Source organism: Zingiber officinale, chromosome 6A (genome assembly GCF_018446385.1).
Source record: "Zingiber officinale cultivar Zhangliang chromosome 6A, Zo_v1.1, whole genome shotgun sequence".
In the NCBI taxonomy this organism is placed as follows: Eukaryota; Viridiplantae; Streptophyta; class Magnoliopsida; order Zingiberales; family Zingiberaceae; genus Zingiber; species Zingiber officinale.
Genome location: NC_055997.1, coordinates 9,544,993 through 9,564,695, shown reverse-complemented (window position 1 = coordinate 9,564,695; position 19,703 = coordinate 9,544,993). Strand labels below are relative to the sequence as shown.

The window sequence follows — 19,703 nt, the reverse complement described above, 5'->3', positions numbered from 1 at the left end:
CTATGCACAATAATTGCTACAATCAAAACTCAAAACAGCTTCCCAGCGCACTCCTTGATGTCTTCGTCTTCGCGCGAAGGAGACGCATAGGCTGCGAGTTCTCTGAGCTCAGACACGCTTCTTCCCAATTGCAGCGCTATCTTCATCTCAAACACCTCACCGTTCTCCCTCCTATCGGCCTCCTCCTCCTCCAGGTTGCTCTCGATCTCCTCCTGCAACCTCCGGTAGAACCCTGCGCAGTTGCGGAACAGCTCGAACACCATCCCCACCTGCCCACCGTGCTCCAACGTGTTCACTGTCGCCGCAAGCACGCCGCCGACGACGCTCACAAATGCCGGCAACGGACCGAGCGCAGGAGAACCTATCAAACCGGAGCTCATCGCGGCGGCGCCGGCGAGAAGAGGTCCGGCCGTGGCCAAGGCCTTGTTGACGTTCAGCGCCAAGTTACTCAGCTTAATGTACTCTTCCTCGTCTTTTACTTTGAGCAATCTGAGCGCTCCCTTCATCTCCTCTTCGAGATCTCTGCTCCAGCCATTGCCGGCGTGCGTTGCTCGTGATCTCTTCGGTTGAATTTTAGGCCACCACCGAGTGGGCTCGACTACCGCCGGGAACTTCTCCAGCATCCCCGGGACCAGGGGAAGCGGGTAGGCCTTCTCAAGCGCCAGCATCTTCTCTACTGCCTCCGAGACGTCGCGATCGGTCGGGAATCGGTGGCCGAGACTTGTTTCGATGGACCTCCCGAGCTGCCTCCACAACCGCGTCGCATTTCTTTGCTCCTCCGCCAACTGTGAGGGCTGAATCTTGCTCGTGATCGTCATGATCCCCGCTGCGGCCGCGAACAGGATGGCCGACGACACCTTGAAGGCCAAGGGGTCGCCGGCGGAAGAGATGGATGCGACACCGGCCATCAAGGAGGCGGCGAGGGTGATGGAGTTGACGGAGCTGGTGAAGAGGTGGTTCCAGTTGTTCCTCTGCTCTCCGATGATGGCGTGCATCTCGGCTCGGTCGGCGATCGCTTCCAGTACGGCGTACATCTTCGAGAGCACGAGCTCGTCGGCCATTACAGGTGCCGGCGATCGGCTGCTGTCGGCGTCAATCTTATCGAGTTCTCCGAGGCTAATTCGACCTTCTTGCCGCTTGGCGATCGGTGGAAGCTTGGGCAGGGAGACTCCAAGTGTTCCAAGGTCGACAGGAACTCTGAGAAGAGCACGGACCCTCTGGTAGCCGTGGCTCGAAGAAGAGGATGAGGGGAAAATTAGGCCTCGGGCTTGCAGGGCAGCCATTTATAAATTCTGCAACCTCTCTCTCTCTTTTCTGTTATATTATCGTCGATCTTCCTGAATCACGAAGCTAGATTTGATACTTCAAAGATGTCGGATTTTGTTTGTGCGCTACGACGAGAGATGGATGGAATCTATTTATAGGGATGCGCGAAAGCATTGACCAGCTGCGAGAGAGCCAACTCTTTGAACAAGTAAAACCCGAAGATGACGACGTCAATGGACGACTTCAAGCGTTGAATCGGTACGATGACCGGTTTTTGTTGAACCGGTATGGTTTGTTTCTCCATGGGTCATAGTAAAAAAAGTAGCTTTTTATCAAACTATTGAATAAATTTTTAAAATTATTAAATTATGTATCTAATTTTTGAATTATTAAATCGCGCGCTCACTTTAATTTTTATCCCAATTATTATTCTCAGTTGAATGAACCTAAAAAATTTCGACCAAAATTAATTGATAGACTTATAGAACTAAGAATGTGATGAAACTATATCATATGAATTCGTCTAATTTTTATGATTACATTTAAATATTTAAATATCAATTTAATTCAAACACCGCTCAATGAATTGATGTGACTCTTGTTCAATGAACACTGCTCAATGACTTGACATGGCTCTCTGGCATACTAGTAGCATTCTTGGGTAGAGTGACCCCTCAACTGATGATAAGTGCAAAAATGTAGCCATCCACCTAACTTTGCTTTCGGCCTTGGGGCATCTTCTATTATCTACACTACTTTCTCTACCCCTCAAGCCAACATCTGCTAATGGATCGGGTATAGCTCTCTATTTTGCAAGGATGGCAGGGGAGCTTTTCACTCTAAATAAGTGATTGTATAGATTAGAGTGCTAACTTCTTTCCTTTTGGTGAATTGGGATTCCTTCACATTAACATATTTATCTGCTCATCCCAACAAACTATCAAAATCTATCGAAGGTTTCTTCACCATGGAGTGAAAGAAGTCCCTTTCCAATAGCCCCTGAGAGAAGATGTTCGCCAATTCTAACGAAGTTGTAGAAGGGCGTCTAGAGCGACTCAATTAAACCATTGAATATACTCCTTCAAGATCTCTAGGGGCTCCTATTTCAGAGCAAACAAATTGAGTGGAGTTTTATAATACTTTATATTGCTAGCGAAATGATATAAGAGGATGGTCTTGAAATATTTGAAAGACCGAATAGAAGAGGCTAGGAGTCGGTTAAACCATCGTTGAGCCAAGCCGGCGAGTGCCGTCAAGAAAAAACCTGACACTTGATGCCAGCAGTGTGTTAGGACCCTACAAGCTAGAAAGGAGGGTTGAATAACTCAAATCATGTCTACGTTGAAAATACAACAAAATATTGACTCGAAGATACACCATATCACACACACAAGCTAATACGTCAATTTCACTTGATATCCACCTCCTTGAGACAACTAATCTAAGGATTCACTTCTAGCTCTCTTCTTTCACTGGACATTCTCCTTCTTGGTTCAAAATTGAAGTTGAAGAAACCTCTTATAACAATATTACACTGACTTTATAGCTCTCACAAAGATGAAGAAGCAACAAAAGAGGGGAAGTAGAAGAGATTACAACTTTAAGTTGGTTCTCCTTTTGGTTGTTTGAGGATGTTGCATATGAGAGATTGAGATTGATCTCGAGTATAATCATAACAATGGAAACAACTCAGAATTAAGTCATTTTCCACTTTTTGTTGCCACCAATCGATTGGTAAAATACACCAATCGATTGTTGACCATTGACTATCTATTGAATGATCACTAACTCCAAATCAACAGTTAAGATTATCTTGATTTTGAATCTCAATAGATTGGTGGGTATCATCAATCTATTGATAATGCTCAATCGATTGGCCAATCGATTTGACAACATTCTGTTCACTCGAGAAACTTTAATAATCGATTGCACCAATTGATTGACAACCCTCAATTGAATCGATGAATTGATTAGAACAACTTCTATTTGCTCGACATCTCCTGTCAATTGATTGCACCAATGGATTGGCAACCCTCCGTTGATCTAACTAATTGATTCGAAATGCTTATCAGTGCTCGGAATTGGTTATCAATTGATTGAAGAAATATACCAAACAATTGATACAATACTTGCCTAAACTTGGAATTTCGAGTTTAACTCAATCAATTGTGACAATTGATTGGTGTTGCAAAATCTGGAATTGAGGTGGTGTTTGGTTTAAAGTTTGGGAGTGAGAGAATGAAATAATAGAAATACAAGGTATTTGGTTAATGAGTTTGGGAATAAAAATTTTAGAATCATTCCTAAATAATTTAGAATAGATAAAACCTAAGTAAAGTGTTGGGTTTAGAATTCATTCCCAATTCTTTACACCACAGGCCAAGTTTTAAAAAAAATTATTTCAATTTTTCTGATAAAAGACTTTCATTTTTTTGTTGTAAGTCATCACTACCTCTTCTTCCCCTCTTCACTCATGATGAACAAACAACCACATCATGTGCGACAACACCGTCGGCTCTCTGACGCAAGTCATCGTAGGCTCGTAGCTCACAACCAGTGGTCGTTGCCTCCTCTTCATTTTGTTCGCCATCCCTTCCCATTCGTAGCTACCCCCTTTTTCATCTTCCACCATCGTGCACTAGGAATGCATCAACCTCGAAGTACAAAGCCAAAAAAAATCTAAACTTTGGCAATGCCTTGCTCGAAGGAACCAAGAACATGTTCAAGAAAGGACCAGGGTGCCTTGTCTCACATGGAATTGGAGAGGGAGAGTGCAGCGAGAGAAGAAGGAGAGGGATGGGGAAAACAGCAGCAGACACCGTCTTTTTTTTATATATTGATTTATTATAAGATCTTGGTACAAGTTTTGAAAAATTAATCAATTTTTAAAATTTTAATTCATACCTAATCTGAGCTTATAAACTAAACAACAATATTGGAATAGCTAAACTCATTCCCATTCTAGTCTACTATCAAATTCATTCTCATTCGTATTCCTACACCCATAGCAAAACCCTCTAAGGTTTAGGTTTTAGGGTTTTAACTCACCAATCGATTGATATAACTCACCAATCAATTGGTAAACCCTAAAATAGGATTTTTCATCGCTAAACCTTTAAGCACATACCTTCCTTCAATGTACCAATCAATCCCAATTACATTATGTAGGATGAATCCTCTATTCCCTGGACTTTATGCTTGGAGCTTTCTCATCTCTGGGTGTTCATCTATCCTTGCATCTGATCTCGTGATATGCTCAAGTTTCCTTCTTTTGCCAAGAATCCGGTCTTTGGTCTTCTTGGTTTTTCTTTTCCTTGCATCTAGTCTTCCAACTTGTATCCGACCCTCGACCTCCTTAGAATTATTTTAACCTGCATACTCATAACTCATAACTAAAGTGAGATTCAACGTATTAATATAAACTTAAATAATTGTTATACTTAATAATTGTTAATTATTGAAACTTCTCATCCGAGGCACAATTGCACCAATAATTTATCCTTTTTAATGTTTATCAATCTATTTAAATTAAGCTAATTCTTAACATATCATAATATCAATTATTTAAAAGATGATATCAATATAATAAGTATAAAAATTGTAAAATCATGTCATAATACAACAAGCATGAACTTAAATATGTTATTTCTCTTCCTTTGTCAAATATCAAATAAAATGAGACACTCCCCCTTTATTTATGCATTCTTAAGATATAGGGCATACTCTTATAATTCATAAACACAAACACAAAAATAAGGATGAGACACTCACCCTTAACTTATGTAACGATAGGGTACACCCTACACGTCACAAAAGCAAACAATTAATCAACAATGAGGCACTCCTCCTTAACTTATGCAACAATAAGGTACACCCGTACATGTCATAAAAATAACCAAACAATCAATGATGGGGCACTCCCCCCTCAAGCATCCGACACCAGATGCTATCATCGCTAGGGATCCTATAGTGGATGATCTGGAGGATGATGCTTAGCTTGATTAATTCTTTTGATCAATTTAATGCTAGACTTTGATACCATGCTTAGACCCAATATGAACAGTGGTCCTGTCGAGAAGCTGAGAAGATAAAATTTGTCGGTGGGATATGTGTTGGGACCGAAAAGTAGCTAGAGGGGGGGTGAATAGCTCTTCGCGTGCTCGTTGCTCGGCGTTGCTTGTTTCTTCAAGGATGCGCAGCGGAAATACAAAGAAACAAATACAAACACGCTAACACTTGGATTTTACTTGGTATCCACCTCCAAGGGAGGTGACTAATCCAAGGATCCACACAACGCACGCACCCTCCACTAATGAAACTCTCCTTTATGGTAACTACCAAGGGCGGAGAAGCCCTACAAGACTCAATACAAGAAGAAGAAAGGGTAGTAAAGAAATACAAGCTTACAAGCTTACAATGAGTGCACAAACCCTAACCCTAGTTTCTCCTTCTTGCTTTGATCCGCCTCTTGACTTGGAAGAGCCTCCAAGAACCTTCAAGAACTGGCGATCTCGAGCTTGAGAAGAGTTGTGGAGGAGCTGGTGAAGATCTGAAATGAATCTGTGAAGTTCTTGCTGAAGAAATCGCACGCCAACAGCTATAAACGACGCCAACGGTAGAATCCCAATCGATTGGATTGCTCCCAATCGATCGGGGAGGCTTTGGATCGATCCACAGATCGATCCAGAGCGCCTCTATGCTCTGGAAAAATGCTTGGATCGATCCACAGATCGATCCAGCGCTTATCGCGCAAAGCAGTAGCGTCCCAATCGATCCACTGATCGATTGGGACCTCTGGATCGATCCACGGATCGATCCAGAGGGGTTCTGTTCGCGGGGACTCATCGGATCGATCGGCGGATCGATCCAGATCTTCTGGATCGATCCACTGATCGATCCAGATCTGCTGGATCGATCCACGGATCAATCCAAACCTGCTGGATCAATCCACGGATCAATCCAAACCTTGGTTTTTGCCCAAAACCAAGTCTAAAGCCCCCTAAACTAACATCTAGTCAACCATGACTTGTTAGTACATAAGACCTAGCATCCGGTCACCCTTGACCGGCTAGGACTCTCTCACCAAGTGTCTGGTCAATCCCTTTGACCCACTTGGACTTTTCTCTTCTTGCCAAGTATCCGGTTAGTCCCTCTGACCTACTTGGACTTTTCTTTCTCGTGCCAAGTATCCGGTCAATCCCTTTGACCTACTTGGACTCTCACCAAATGTTTGGTCAACCTTGACCCATTTGGATTTCTCTTGCCTAGCTTCACTCACCAGGACTTTCCCAATTGCCTAGCTTCACTCACTAGGTCTTTCACCTGGCTTCACTCACCAGGATTTTCCTCCTGCCTAGCTTCACTCACTAGGACTTCCCAATTGCCTAGCTCCACTCACTAGGTCTTTCACCTGGCTTCACTCACCAGGATTTTCCTTCTGCCTAGCTTCACTCACTAGGACTTCCCAGTCAAGTATCCGGTCATCCTTGACCTACTTGACTCTTCTTCAATCAACCTTGCATTGTCAAACATCGAAACCCAAACCAAGACTCAAGCTTGGTCAACCAGGTCAACCTTGACCTGAGGGATGTTGCACCAACAATCTCCCCCTTTTTGATGTTTGACAATACCAACACTATCACTTACAATACCACATGTAAGTTAGGCTAATCCCATAGCCTAAACCTTCTTCATGCCACTAGGTAATGAATACATAAGTTAAGCCCTTCATTCTCCCCCTAAGAGGGCAAACTCCCTCTAGGTAATGAAAGCCTAACTTACTCCCTTTCATTCTCCCCCTATTGGCACACATCAAACCATCTTTGAGCACACATCAACCCGTGCCTCAATTTTGGGCACTCTTCAACAAATGCCCCATTGTTGAAAACTCTCCCCCTGAAGAGTTGCTCATCGTTGTTCACAACTTCACTCGTTGTGACCAACACGATAATGAAGGTCCCATACCCTTCATTAACCTTAACCCTACATTCTCCCCCAATGTAATCAAATGCCCATCCTTGAGCATTATCCACTTGAAGCCACTTGAACAATGAGGATATCCACTCCCCATTAAAGTTCAAACGCTCAACCTTGAGCATGTTCTTAACGGAAGGTTGACCACCATCCAAGGTTCATGAAAAATAATTTTCATGTCTTTAAAGAGTCCCTCCCCCTAAAGACATGGTGGTAACTTCTGTCATTGCACCAACAATGACTTGGAATCCCCAAAACTTTAGGAAACCCAATTTTAGAAGTTTTGAGGTTCAAATATTCAAAATTTGAAACAAACCTCAACCTAAACTTCAACTTAGCCTTCCTTAACCAATCCATCCTTGTTTTCCACACGAAAACACCCTTTTTATGTATACAAATGTATTTCCAGGGGTTTGGAATGGTTACCTAGACTAAAATAGGTTTAGAGTGCTGAAATCAGGCCTTCCCAGCCAAAATCAGCATCCTGGATCGATTAGAGTTGGGTTCCAATCGATTCAACCTATCTGAATCGATCCACTGATCGATTCAGGATGTGTGGATCGATCGGCTGATCGATCCAGCGAGCTTCTGCTCGCGAGAATTGCCTTATGAATCGATCCACGGATCGATTCAGGCACTCCAATAGATCCATGGATCGATTGGAGCTCTGATAGTTGCTAAATTTCAAATTCAGCCAACTTCAGAAACCCCTAGAAAATTTTACAAAAATCTAAAAATCATGAAATTTCGTGTAGACATTATTTAGGGCATACTTTATCATAGAAAAATAGTTTTCTATGAAAATACATCATATTTTCAAAGATTGACACAAACTTGAGAACTTGCAAAAACTTTAGTGTTTTCTTTAAGTTTGTGTATAACTATTCAATGGTGATTACTATCAAAAGATAGCCTTCACCAAGGTTTTCCAAAATTATTTTTAAAAATATTTTCAAAACCAATATCCCACCATGTTCCTTGGGCTTAATGCACATGACTTGTACATTAACTTTCCCAATGATGGTAAAACACATAACTATGTGTTTTGATGAACCTAAAACTCAAAAGAATGCACTAAATCAACATGTTGAGTTTTGTTCATCATTCTAACATCTCACTTGTATCTATTGTGGACAAAACACATACAAGTCATCTTATAGGTCTTTGTGAGATGTAAAATTTGGTTTTGCCCTATTCTAGGGATCATGCATATCTATCTAGGTATTTTAGAGATATTAGACATCCACCCAGGATGTCACTTGTTAATAAGTGTTGTTAAATGTCATTTGTCATTAATTACAAGGAATTAAACTTAATGCATGATTATGCTATGACATACATCAAAATGAAATAACTTTCAAAAGAAAGATTCCTATAATTACATGATGTATGTATGACATGACATGGTATTTTTGTATTTTCATAATAAGGTATGAGTGCAAAAATAAAACATGATGTCATGGCATATAATGGGCAAACAATCATGGCAAGATTCAGCATAAATAAAATATACCTAAATTTTCTATCTAAATATCCTTAACCCTTAGCTAATCCTAAAGCATAAACTCTAGATTGCCCAATTTCCTTAGGAAAATGCCAAAAGCCAACTTGACATTTCTTTAATCTCTTGAATTAATTATGCCAATTAAAAATTTAAAACATTCCTCAAATGTTGGCATATTTTATTTTCCCATAAGAGTAATCACTTTAAATTAAGGCTTAGATTTGCCTTAAATTCCTAAGACAATACCAAAGTCCCAATTTGGTATTTCTTAACACTTGATTTCTTGTGCCATTTAAAGTCATCTCAAATTTCTTCCTTTATAGCACATTTTACTCTTTCCAAGAGTAACAATAAATCCATTTCATTTTCAAAGGTTAACAAAAACCTTGAAAATGCTCCTTGAGTGTCAATTTCTTCAAAGTTGGGTTAACTACCCTTCTTCTCAGAGTTGACACTCTCTAACCCATCTATGGGATAGAGAAAATGCTCCTAGGAACCCAAAACCTATTGGTGCTCCTTGGATGCTCTAGGTATTCACTAGGGATAACTTCCCTAGATACCTTCCTAGTGACCTTGTGTGGTTTCTTAGAAGTCTTGGTCACTTTTTCTAGGTCAACTCTAGGGATTGCTTCCCTTGTAACCTTCTTTGTGACTTTCTTAGACTTCTTAGAAGTTTTAGTCACATTTGTTGCAAAAATACTGTAACACCCCAAATTTTATGATTTGGAGTCCTAAAAGACCTTATTAAAATCTAGAAATACTTTAGAAAAATTCTAGAGATTTTTAGAAATTTTTAGAGTATTTTTATGGAATTTTTGGAGGTCGTTTGGTATTTTTACCAAAAGAAAGAAGTTGTGACAAAAAAATGTTGAAGCCGGGTTTTGAACCCAAGACCCCGGACCTGAATCCGGACTTAGCCAACCAACTGGTCTGGGAACGTTTTGTTAATAATATATGAGATAAGGTGTATATGATGTAGAACATGGTAATGGAGAATAATAAGAAGGAAAATAAACTGAAGAAGCTGGGTTTCGAACCGAGCTCCTCGGCGCAAGCAAAACTCGGCCCGACCAACCGAGCTGTGCTCGATTTGTTATCTAGATATGAGAACAAATTTATATAAGGTATAGTTAGGAACATTTAAAATAAAAGAGGAAGAAAAAGGCTCGGCTGAGGATTTGAACCCATGACCTGGGGTTCGGCGAAAACACAACCAACCAACGGTTCTACGAGTATTTCGTGAAAAGATAAGGAGCGAAATATTCTTAAGCCATAACAGAATACCCTCGGTTATAAAAAGGGATAAGTTAAGAGAGAAAGGGATTGGCTCACGAAACCCTTTCTCCCTCTTGTGCGCGCGACGGCTCTCGGGCGAAGAAGGCGGCGGAGCTAGGGTTCTCTCCCTCCGGCGGCCGGCGAAGGCTTTTTCCGGCCGGTCTTCACCGTACGTGACCACCTCGATGAGGAGAGCTCAGAAACACAAAGAAGCCGCCGAACCTCAAGCTTCTCCGCGAACCCTAGAGCCTCCCTCTTTTCGGTTGTGAGTTCAAGGAGCAAGGTAAGTCGCTTACTCACCTGCGGTAAGATAGTTTCGAGCCTTTGATTTAGAGTTTCTCTTGTTTGTGAATGTGCCGTGAGTTTTACAAAGAAGATTGTTCTTCCCTTTTTAAGCTTTCGGATTTGTTGTGAAGAATCTCGGAATTTCTAGGGATTTGGTTTCTTCTGGCTTTAGAATTCTTGTTGTGAAGATTGGGTTTAGGGCTACTGCCGTGAGACTCAAAGTAAGGATATGGAAGAGTTAAGTATGTTGAGTTGTTGTTTGCTGCCGTAAGCTTCCTTGTTTTGAATGATTGCTGCTGTGAAGTTGCTTGTGAAGCTTGCTGCCACGTTGTTTTCTATTGTGAATTGTTATTTTAGATCATCGCTATCCATTTGTTTTATGTGGGCAGACAGTGAGCACGAAGAAGTGCATAACTAGTACGTAGTTTCTTTGTGGACACTACAATGAGTAGTTATATGAGCAACTTTTCTTTATATGCTTAGTTGGGAAGAATTAGATTGTGTAGATCCATTGGGTGCATGTTTTAGTACATCACGTGTTAACTTTTGTGATAACAGCAGTAATTTTCCTTATGCTCAGCTGGGTAAGGATTAATTTAGAATGGGTAAGTGTATCAAGTGTATGCCATTGGTTTCATGGATTAGGGCTATGAGTAGTATGCTGTTAGAGGCAATTTAGATCTCTTCTACTCTATAAAAGTGTAAGCTTTGTTTAGGTTTTACATGAGAATCAAACTTAGATTTCCTTATTATCTTAATTAGCATCGCAGTTTTGTTAGCATTTACTGCCATGAATTGAAGTTTATGTTGTTGGTTTTCTTTGCCATCTGATGAAGCATGTTTGAAGAAGTTAGATATGCTTTCTTTTGATTTGTCTCTGATATAGCATGCTTATAGAAGTCAGATTTTCTTTCCTTTGATTTGATTTTATTGTAGCATGCCTATATTCTTTTTACGAGTTTAAGAAAGGTATAAGAAAGATAAAGAAGAGAAAGAAAAGGCTGAGGCCTTAAGTAGATCCCAAAGTCGAGACTTTAGGGATTTTTGGCACACAAGGTGCCTATTAAAATGCCAAAGCATTTAAAGAAGAAGTAAATAAGATTATAAATATTTTACTTTTAAGAAGAGGCTAGTACCCGACATCCAAGAGCTTGTCGTTAAACAAATCCAGGTGTCCAATTCCGAGGTTTTGGCCCTGGTAGACCGAGGTCTGCTCTTTTAGGATTGGTGGCTCGCTACCCCAACCTATTAGGGAACGCGCATAAGATGGTACTACGCCTGGGCCCAAGAAGAAGTTGATTACTATTTTGAAGTATTATAAGTATAAGTTTTTGAAAGTTTTACATAAGTATAAAGTATTAAAGAATGAGTCTTTAAACAAGTGGAATAAGATTCAGAAGGTGTTTAGAATTCAGTAAGTTTAGCTTTCTTTATGCTAGCATGATTTTATAGCTTTGCTTTACATGCTTAGTCTTTTAGTATGTTTCTTTTACTAGTAGATGAGCATGAGTAGATTTCCTTTTGAGCATTCAGTTTTAGATTTCAGTATCTCCTCATGCATATCGAGATTTTGTGAGTTAGATAGCGCTTACTAAGCAAATTTTGCTTATAGACTACACTTCCTCTTACTGCAGATACAGGAAGGAAAAGATATAGAAAGGAAGGCGACAAGGTGGCGCGGATGGTGTGTGATGCCAGGACTATGGAAGCCTTGGGACTTAGTTTAAGAATTTATTAAGATTGCCATTTATAAAGAATGTATTAGATGAGTCATTTAGTCTTCCGCTGTTAGTTAATTGTATGTGTATCTTGTTTCCGCTATTCATTACTTGCATGATTTGATTTCATTAAACTGCGTGGTGATGTTATTCATTTTTGTGTTTGATATGTGTTCCAGCCGCCTGTGGCTGTGTATATTATGTTATGTATGTCAGTTTAAGGTCACCGGTACAAGGGAGACTCTGCCGAAATTTTTCGGTAGGGTTTTCATGTGATTTTTAATCATACCGGTTAAGTAGAGTTAGTAGTTAAGTAACGGTCATCCTTAGAGTGTAGTAGTAGTAAGAAGGATGGTCGTTACAAATACTCTTAGGGATAACTTCCCTTGTATTTTTGGCTTGACCACTAGACCTAGGGTTGGTTCCATAACTATATGGAACCCTATGGTAAGAGATTACATCCTTCTTAGCCTTTGGTTTGTATCCCAAACCCCTATGGCCATTAGATGACCTTTGTGCTCCTAGACCTAGGCTATGCTCATTTTGCCCTTTTAGGATATTTTCCATCCTTTTTAGGGTCTTTTCCATTTTATCAAGCCTTGACCTCAAGACTTGATTTTCTATCACTAAGTCCTTAGTTTTTGGTTTTCCATTAAATTTATGAGCATTTTTATTTCTAAGCTTGTAGCTAAGGTCCTTAGTGTGTTTGCCTAGATTTTTATCTACCTTCCTAATCCTAGGTGTGGTAGTTTTAGCATGGTAAGCTACATTATTTTCCTTAATTTTACCATGCTCTCTATTCTTATGGTAAATAGCATTAAAATGATATAAGTTAGAACTAGCATGCTTTTTACCATAATGTAAAGGGATAGACTCAATAAAAGTTACCTTCCTTTTTACCTTAGAGGCTCCCCCTTGACTTGAGCTTCCTCCTTGAGCCTTGACCATCTTCTTCCCCTTAGGGCATTGACTCCGGTAATGCCCCTTTTGATTGCAAGAGAAGCACACAATGTGCTCCTTGCTCTTCTTTGTTCCGGGGATGGTCTCCTTTGGCTTCTCCTTGCCCTTAGGTGCCACTTGGCCCTTCTTCTTGGCCAATTTAGGGCACTTGCTCTTGTAGTGCCCATGTTCCCTACATTCAAAGCATATAATATGATTTTTATTATTAATTGAAATATTTATACCTTTGCTTGTAAGGGTGACATCTTTTCCTCCATTTGATATGAATGTAGAGGCTTCCTCTTGATCCGAAATCGATTTCCCTCCAATTGATTCATCTTGACTTGTGGAGGTGGAAGCTTCTTCATCCTCTTCTTCTCTTGACCCGGATGTGGAGGATTCTCCTTCTTCTTGATCCGGTGTCACCAAGAGTTGCTCCCCCTCAATCCTAGAGGTGGAGGCTTCATCATCTTGAATATGAAACAAGGAGTATGCTCCCTCCTTGTTCCCTTCGATGCATTCCCTTGAGGATGAAACTTCTTCTTGGACTTCTTCTTCGGAGGTTGAGCATCTCTCAACCTTGGAGTCCTCCTCTTGGTCTTGCTCCAAAGAGTCACCCTCTCTGGATACTTCTTGCTCTTGTACAGTGGAGGGGATCTCTTCATGAAGCTTGGCCAATTTACTCCATAAATCCTTTGCATCTTCAAATTCTCCAATTTTGCAAAGGATGGTGCTTGGCAATAAATTTACCAAAAGCTTGGTCACTTTGTCATTGGCCTCGCACTTTTGAACTTGGTCCGAGCTCCATTTGCTTTTCTTGAGAAGCTTGCCCTTGGAGTTTGTTGGAGCTTCAAATCCTTCCATTAGAGCAAACCATTGCTCTATCTCCATCATAAGAAAGTTTTCGATTCTTGATTTCCAAGAATCGAAGCTCGTGGAAGTGTATGGTGGAGCCACCCTCGTGTCGAATCCGAGCCCATCTCGGAATTCCATTGTAGAAGTTGAGCTTCTGAATTTCTTTGACTTTGACAATTTTGCTTCAACTTCTTCACCCTCTAGCTCTTCTTGTTATGCTTGACCCTTCCGGCGATGATTCCGGTGAAGAGCGGCCTCGCTCTGATACCACTTGTTGGGACCGAAAAGTAGCTAGAGGGGGGGTGAATAGCTCTTCGCGTGCTCGTTGCTCGGCGTTGCTTGTTTCTTCAAGGATGCGCAGCGGAAATACAAAGAAACAAATACAAACACTCTAACACTTGGATTTTACTTGGTATCCACCTCCAAGGGAGGTGACTAATCCAAGGATCCACACAACGCACGCACCCTCCACTAATGAAACTCTCCTTTATGGTAACTACCAAGGGCGGAGAAGCCCTACAAGACTCAATACAAGAAGAAGAAAGGGTAGTAAAGAAATACAAGCTTACAAGCTTACAATGAGTGCACAAACCCTAACCCTAGTTTCTCCTTCTTGCTTTGATCCACCTCTTGACTTGGAAGAGCCTCCAAGAACCTTCAAGAACTGGCGATCTCGAGCTTGAGAAGAGTTGTGGAGGAGCTGGTGAAGATCTGAAATGAATCTGTGAAGTTCTTGCTGAAGAAATCGCACGCCAACAGCTATAAACGACGCCAACGGTCGAATCCCAATCGATTGGATTGCTCCCAATCGATCGGGGAGGCTTTGGATCGATCCACAGATCGATCCAGAGCGCCTCTGTGCTCTGGAAAAATGCCTGGATCGATCCACAGATCGATCCAGCGCTTATCGCGCGAAGCAGCAGCGTCCCAATCGATCCACTGATCGATTGGGACCTCTGGATCGATCCACGGATCGATCCAGAGGGGTTCTGTTCGCGGGGACTCATCGGATCGATCAGCGGATCGATCCAGATCTTCTGGATCGATCCACTGATCGATCCAGATCTGCTGGATCGATCCACGGATCAATCCAAACCTGCTGGATCAATCCACGGATCAATCCAAACCTGCTGGATCAATCCACGGATCAATCCAAACCTTGGTTTTTGCCCAAAACCAAGTCTAAAGCCCCCTAAACCAACATCTAGTCAACCATGACTTGTTGGTACATAAGACCTAGCATCCGGTCACCCTTGACCTGCTAGGACTCTCTCACCAAGTGTCTGGTCAATCCCTTTGACCCACTTGGACTTTTCTCTTCTTGCCAAGTATCCGGTTAGTCCCTCTGACCTACTTGGACTTTTCTTTCTCGTGCCAAGTATCCGGTCAATCCCTTTGACCTACTTGGACTCTCACCAAATGTCTGGTCAACCTTGACCCATTTGGATTTCTCTTGCCTAGCTTCACTCACCAGGACTTTCCCAATTGCCTAGCTTCACTCACTAGGTCTTTCACCTGGCTTCACTCACCAGGATTTTCCTCCTGCCTAGCTTCACTCACTAGGACTTCCCAATTGCCTAGCTCCACTCACTAGGTCTTTCACCTGGCTTCACTCACCAGGATTTTCCTTCTGCCTAGCTTCACTCACTAGGACTTCCCAGTCAAGTATCCGGTCATCCTTGACCTACTTGACTCTTCTTCAATCAACCTTGCATTGTCAAACATCGAAACCCAAACCAAGACTCAAGCTTGGTCAACCAGGTCAACCTTGACCTGAGGGATGTTGCACCAACAATATGGCTAGAATGCTAACCAAGTCACCATGCCCCGGAGGGGAGAATAAGATGAGTTGTCTTCTATGTTGACTAAGTCATTAAAAAGCCTCTGGTTAATGCTACCTACAAGCAAGACCCGAGTTTCCTCGATCCCTATTACCTTGATGCTCGAGGCGGATCCCACGAATATAAAAGAATCAGACTAAATAGTAGAATAATGAAATGAATAAAGAATGGGTACTGTGACGTACACTGGCCGAGGAGGCACCCTCTAGTAGACTGGTGAGTTGGTCGTAACGCTTGACCCGTAGGAGCGGGCAGAGATGATAAGCTGTCTCAGGTTAGCCTTCTTTGATATAAACATATAATGACAAATAGAAATGCCATATGTAAAAAGAGGAGTCGTAGCCTCCCTGTACCATGGCTTGCATGGGTAGAACTTTATATAGCCTGAAGGATTGGATTGGATGGAGAACTCGTCAACGCAGAACTGGGACAGTATAAGGCCGGAGGTCACATAGAACCTGGGAGCTAGAACATATCAACGGCTCGAAGGTCGGAACTACATCGGCTCATAGGCCGAACACCATATCGACCTGAAGGCCAGAGCAAATAAACTACCCGAAGCATGAACCTATGACACAAAACCAAAACAGATCCGGTGATATAGCACCGGAACGGAATGGGCGAACGGTGGGCAGGTCTAAGAACCCAGGCGGCGACTGCCCAAAGGGTGGCGGTTGTGGGACGGTGGTGACAGCCACCGGAGGCGGCGGAGGTAGCCACTGGAGGCGGCGGTCGCTGGAGGTGACGACGACAACTGCTGTATGCAGCTCTAAGGATGGCAGCAGCTGGAGAGAGTGTTAATGCTCAGAGAGGCAGCGACAACTGCTGGACTAGTACCGAAAAAATGGTAACGACGGTGAGGGCGAGGAGAGGTGCGATCGATGACGACGAAAGTCATGGACGATGACCGTGAGGGAGAAGAGAGCTACTGCAGCATTGGAAATAAGACTAGAGGTCGCCGACGTCAATAGGACGGAGAAGCCTAATTGACAACAGCATGGAGAAGAGAAAAGGGGGAGGAGGGGAAGTCGGTGTACTCACGAGAGCTCTCGTGCTTGAGGGTGAGGGGCTACCGGCAGTGGATGTGACTGACATCGGAGGCGGCAAAGGTAACATCCGCGTGTGGCCCCACTGTGGTGGTAAGGCGTGAGAAAGCCATCCCTGGAGGGCGCTACCGACGAGAGGAGAGGCGGCCCGTGTGCTTCCAATGAGAGGAGAGGTGGCGAGGTGGCCCAAGCGTGCGTCCTTATGGTAGCGGAGCCGAAACCAGCCAAAAAACCTCCTCCTCGCACGAGGAACAGTGTCCCCTGAATGGTGAAATGTTTTAAAGAAGAAAAGTAATCTCGATTGACTTGATGGCTAAGAGGAGGTGACTTACAAAACTAGACTCATTGCAGCCCTGAGAGAACAACAGTCATTTGTTGGCCAAATAGCAGATTCCAAAAGATTGATATTTGTCCGAAATATGAGATCTACAGCTTATAGGCGTGCTCATGCCATAATCGCTATTGAAGATCATAACGATGACTTGGAGTTTTTGTGAACGGGGTTGATGCTCGTGCCAACACCATTTTTGTTTTATGAACAGTGGTCTTAGAATGAATTAACGAATGAATTTATAGTTTGTGTGTACAAATTAGCGTTAGCTATGCACAAGAATTGCTACAATCAAAACTCAAAACAGCTTCCCAGCGCACTCCTTGATGTCTTCGTCTTCGCGCGAAGGAGACGCATAGGCTGCGAGTTCTCTGAGCTCAGACACGCTTCTTCCCAATTGCAGCGCTATCTTCATCTCAAACACCTCGCCGTTCTCCCTCCTATCGGCCTCCTCCTCCTCCAGGTTGCTCTCGATCTCCTCCTGCAACCTCCGGTAGAACCCTGCGGAGTTGCGGAACAGCTCGAACACCATCCCCACCTGCCCACCGTGCTCCAACGTGTTAACTGTTGCCGCAAGCACGCCGCCGACGACGCTCACAAATGCCGGCAACGGACCGAGCGCAGGGGAACCTATCAAGCCGGAGCTCATCGCGGCGGCGCATGCGAGAAGAGGTCCGGCCGTGGCCAAGGCCTTGTTGACGTTCAGCGCCAAGTTACTCAGCTTAATGTACTCTTCCTCGTCTTTTACTTTGAGAACTCTGAGCGCTCCCTTCATCTCCTCTTCGAGATCTTTGCTCCAGCCATTGCCGGCGTGCGTTGCTAGTGATCGCTTCGGTTGAATTTTAGGCCACCACCGAGTGGGCTCGACTACCGCCGGGAACTTCTCCAGCATCCCCGGGACCAGGGGAAGCGGGTAGGCCTTCTCAAGCGCCAGCATCTTCTCTACTGCCTCCGAGACGTCGCGATCGGTCGGGAATCGGTGGCCGAGACTTGTTTCGATGGACCTCCCGAGCTGCCTCCACAACCGCGTCGCATTTCTTTGTTCCTCCGCCAACTGCGAGGGCTGAATCTTGCTCGTGATCATCATGATCCCCGCTGCGGCCGCGAACAGGATGGCCGACGACACCTTGAAGGCCAAGGGGTCGCCGGCGGCAGAGATGGATGCGACACCGGCCATCAAGGAGGCGGCGAGGGTGATGGAGTTGACGGAGCTGGTGAAGAGGTGGTTCCAGTTGTTCCTCTGCTCTCCGATGATGGCGTGCATCTCGGCTCGGTCGGCGATCGCTTCCAGTACGGCGTACATCTTCGAGAGCACGAGCTCGTCGGCCATTGCAGGTGCCGGCGATCGGCTGCTGTCGGCGTCAATCTTATCGAGTTCTCCGAGGCTAATTCGACCTTCTTGCCGCTTGGCGATCTGTGGAAGCTTGGGCAGGGAGACTCCAAGTGTTCCAAGGTCGACAGGAACTCTGAGAAGAGCACGGACCCTCTGGTAGCCGTGGCTCGAAGAAGAGGATGAGGGGAAAATTAGGCCACGGGCTTGCAGGGCTGCCATTTATAAATTCTGCAACCTCTCTCTCTCTTTTCTGTTATATTATCGTCGATCTTCCTGAATCACGAAGCTAGATTTGATACTTCAAAGATGTCGGATTTTGTTGTTGCGAAAGCATTGACCAGCTGCGAGAGAGCCAACTCTTGGAACCAGTAAAACCCGAAGGTGACGACGTCAATGGACGACTTCAAGCGTTGAATCGGTACGATGACCCGTTTTTGTTGAACCGGTCTGGTCTGTTTCTCCATTGCTTATAGGAAAAAAAAATAGCTTTTTACCAAATTACTTGAATAAATTTTTAAAATTATTAAACCATGTATCCTAGTTTCAGAATTATTAAATCACGTGCTCACTTTCATTTTTATCCTGGTTAATATTTTCAGTCAAATGAACCTAAAGGATGCGTTTGGTTCAAGTCATCATGTATAACCTTGGTTATGTGATTACCTGGTAATCACATAACCAAGGTTATGGGAAATAAAACATAACCAATGTTGTTTGGTTCAACCTAGGTAATGCAACAAAAACTTATTTGTTTGAAGGTTTTAATGAATATCCTAGTTTAATATTTTACTGTATTACCCTCAATTACAAAACCAACTATACATAATAATAATAATAATAATAATAATAATAATATTATTATTATTTATTTTTTAATATTTTTTTACTTTTCTTTTTTCTGTATATTTTTTTTACTTTTTTATGTGTTTTTTTATTTTTTAACGTTTTTATATTTTTTATATTATTTATATTTATATTTTTTTTTATTTTTTTACATTTTTAAATTTTAATATTTATTTATTTATTTTATTTTTAAATTTTTTAAATTTTTTATTTTTTTAAAAATAAATTTTTTTAAATTTTTTATTTATTTTTTAAATTTTTTATTTTTAAAATTTATATTTTTAAATTTTTTTATTTTTTTTAATTATTTATTTAAAAAAAATAAATTTTTAAATTTTATTTTTTTAAACATTTTCTTTTATTTTTTTACATTTTTTAATATTTTTTTTACTTTTTTTTTCTCTTTTTTTCATGTTTTTTCTTATCGGAGGGTATTTTTGGTAAAAAAATTCGTTAACCCCGGAATCAAGAAAAATCTTAGTTTTCTGAGGTTT

At 42.2% G+C, this 19,703-nt stretch overlaps 2 protein-coding genes across 2 annotated transcripts; both read right to left on the bottom strand.

The window, feature by feature from the left end:
- Window positions 1-29: 29 nt before the first annotated feature.
- LOC121994597 (probable F-box protein At4g22030) lies at window positions 30-1,283 on the bottom strand. Its single transcript, XM_042548579.1, has one exon. It carries the CDS (start codon window positions 1,281-1,283, stop codon window positions 30-32), a length of 1,254 nt encoding a protein of 417 aa, XP_042404513.1.
- A 16,048-nt stretch (window positions 1,284-17,331) lies between these two features.
- Window positions 17,332-18,585, bottom strand: LOC121994595 (probable F-box protein At4g22030). Its single transcript, XM_042548578.1, has one exon. It carries the CDS (start codon window positions 18,583-18,585, stop codon window positions 17,332-17,334), a length of 1,254 nt encoding a protein of 417 aa, XP_042404512.1.
- Window positions 18,586-19,703: the final 1,118 nt, after the last annotated feature.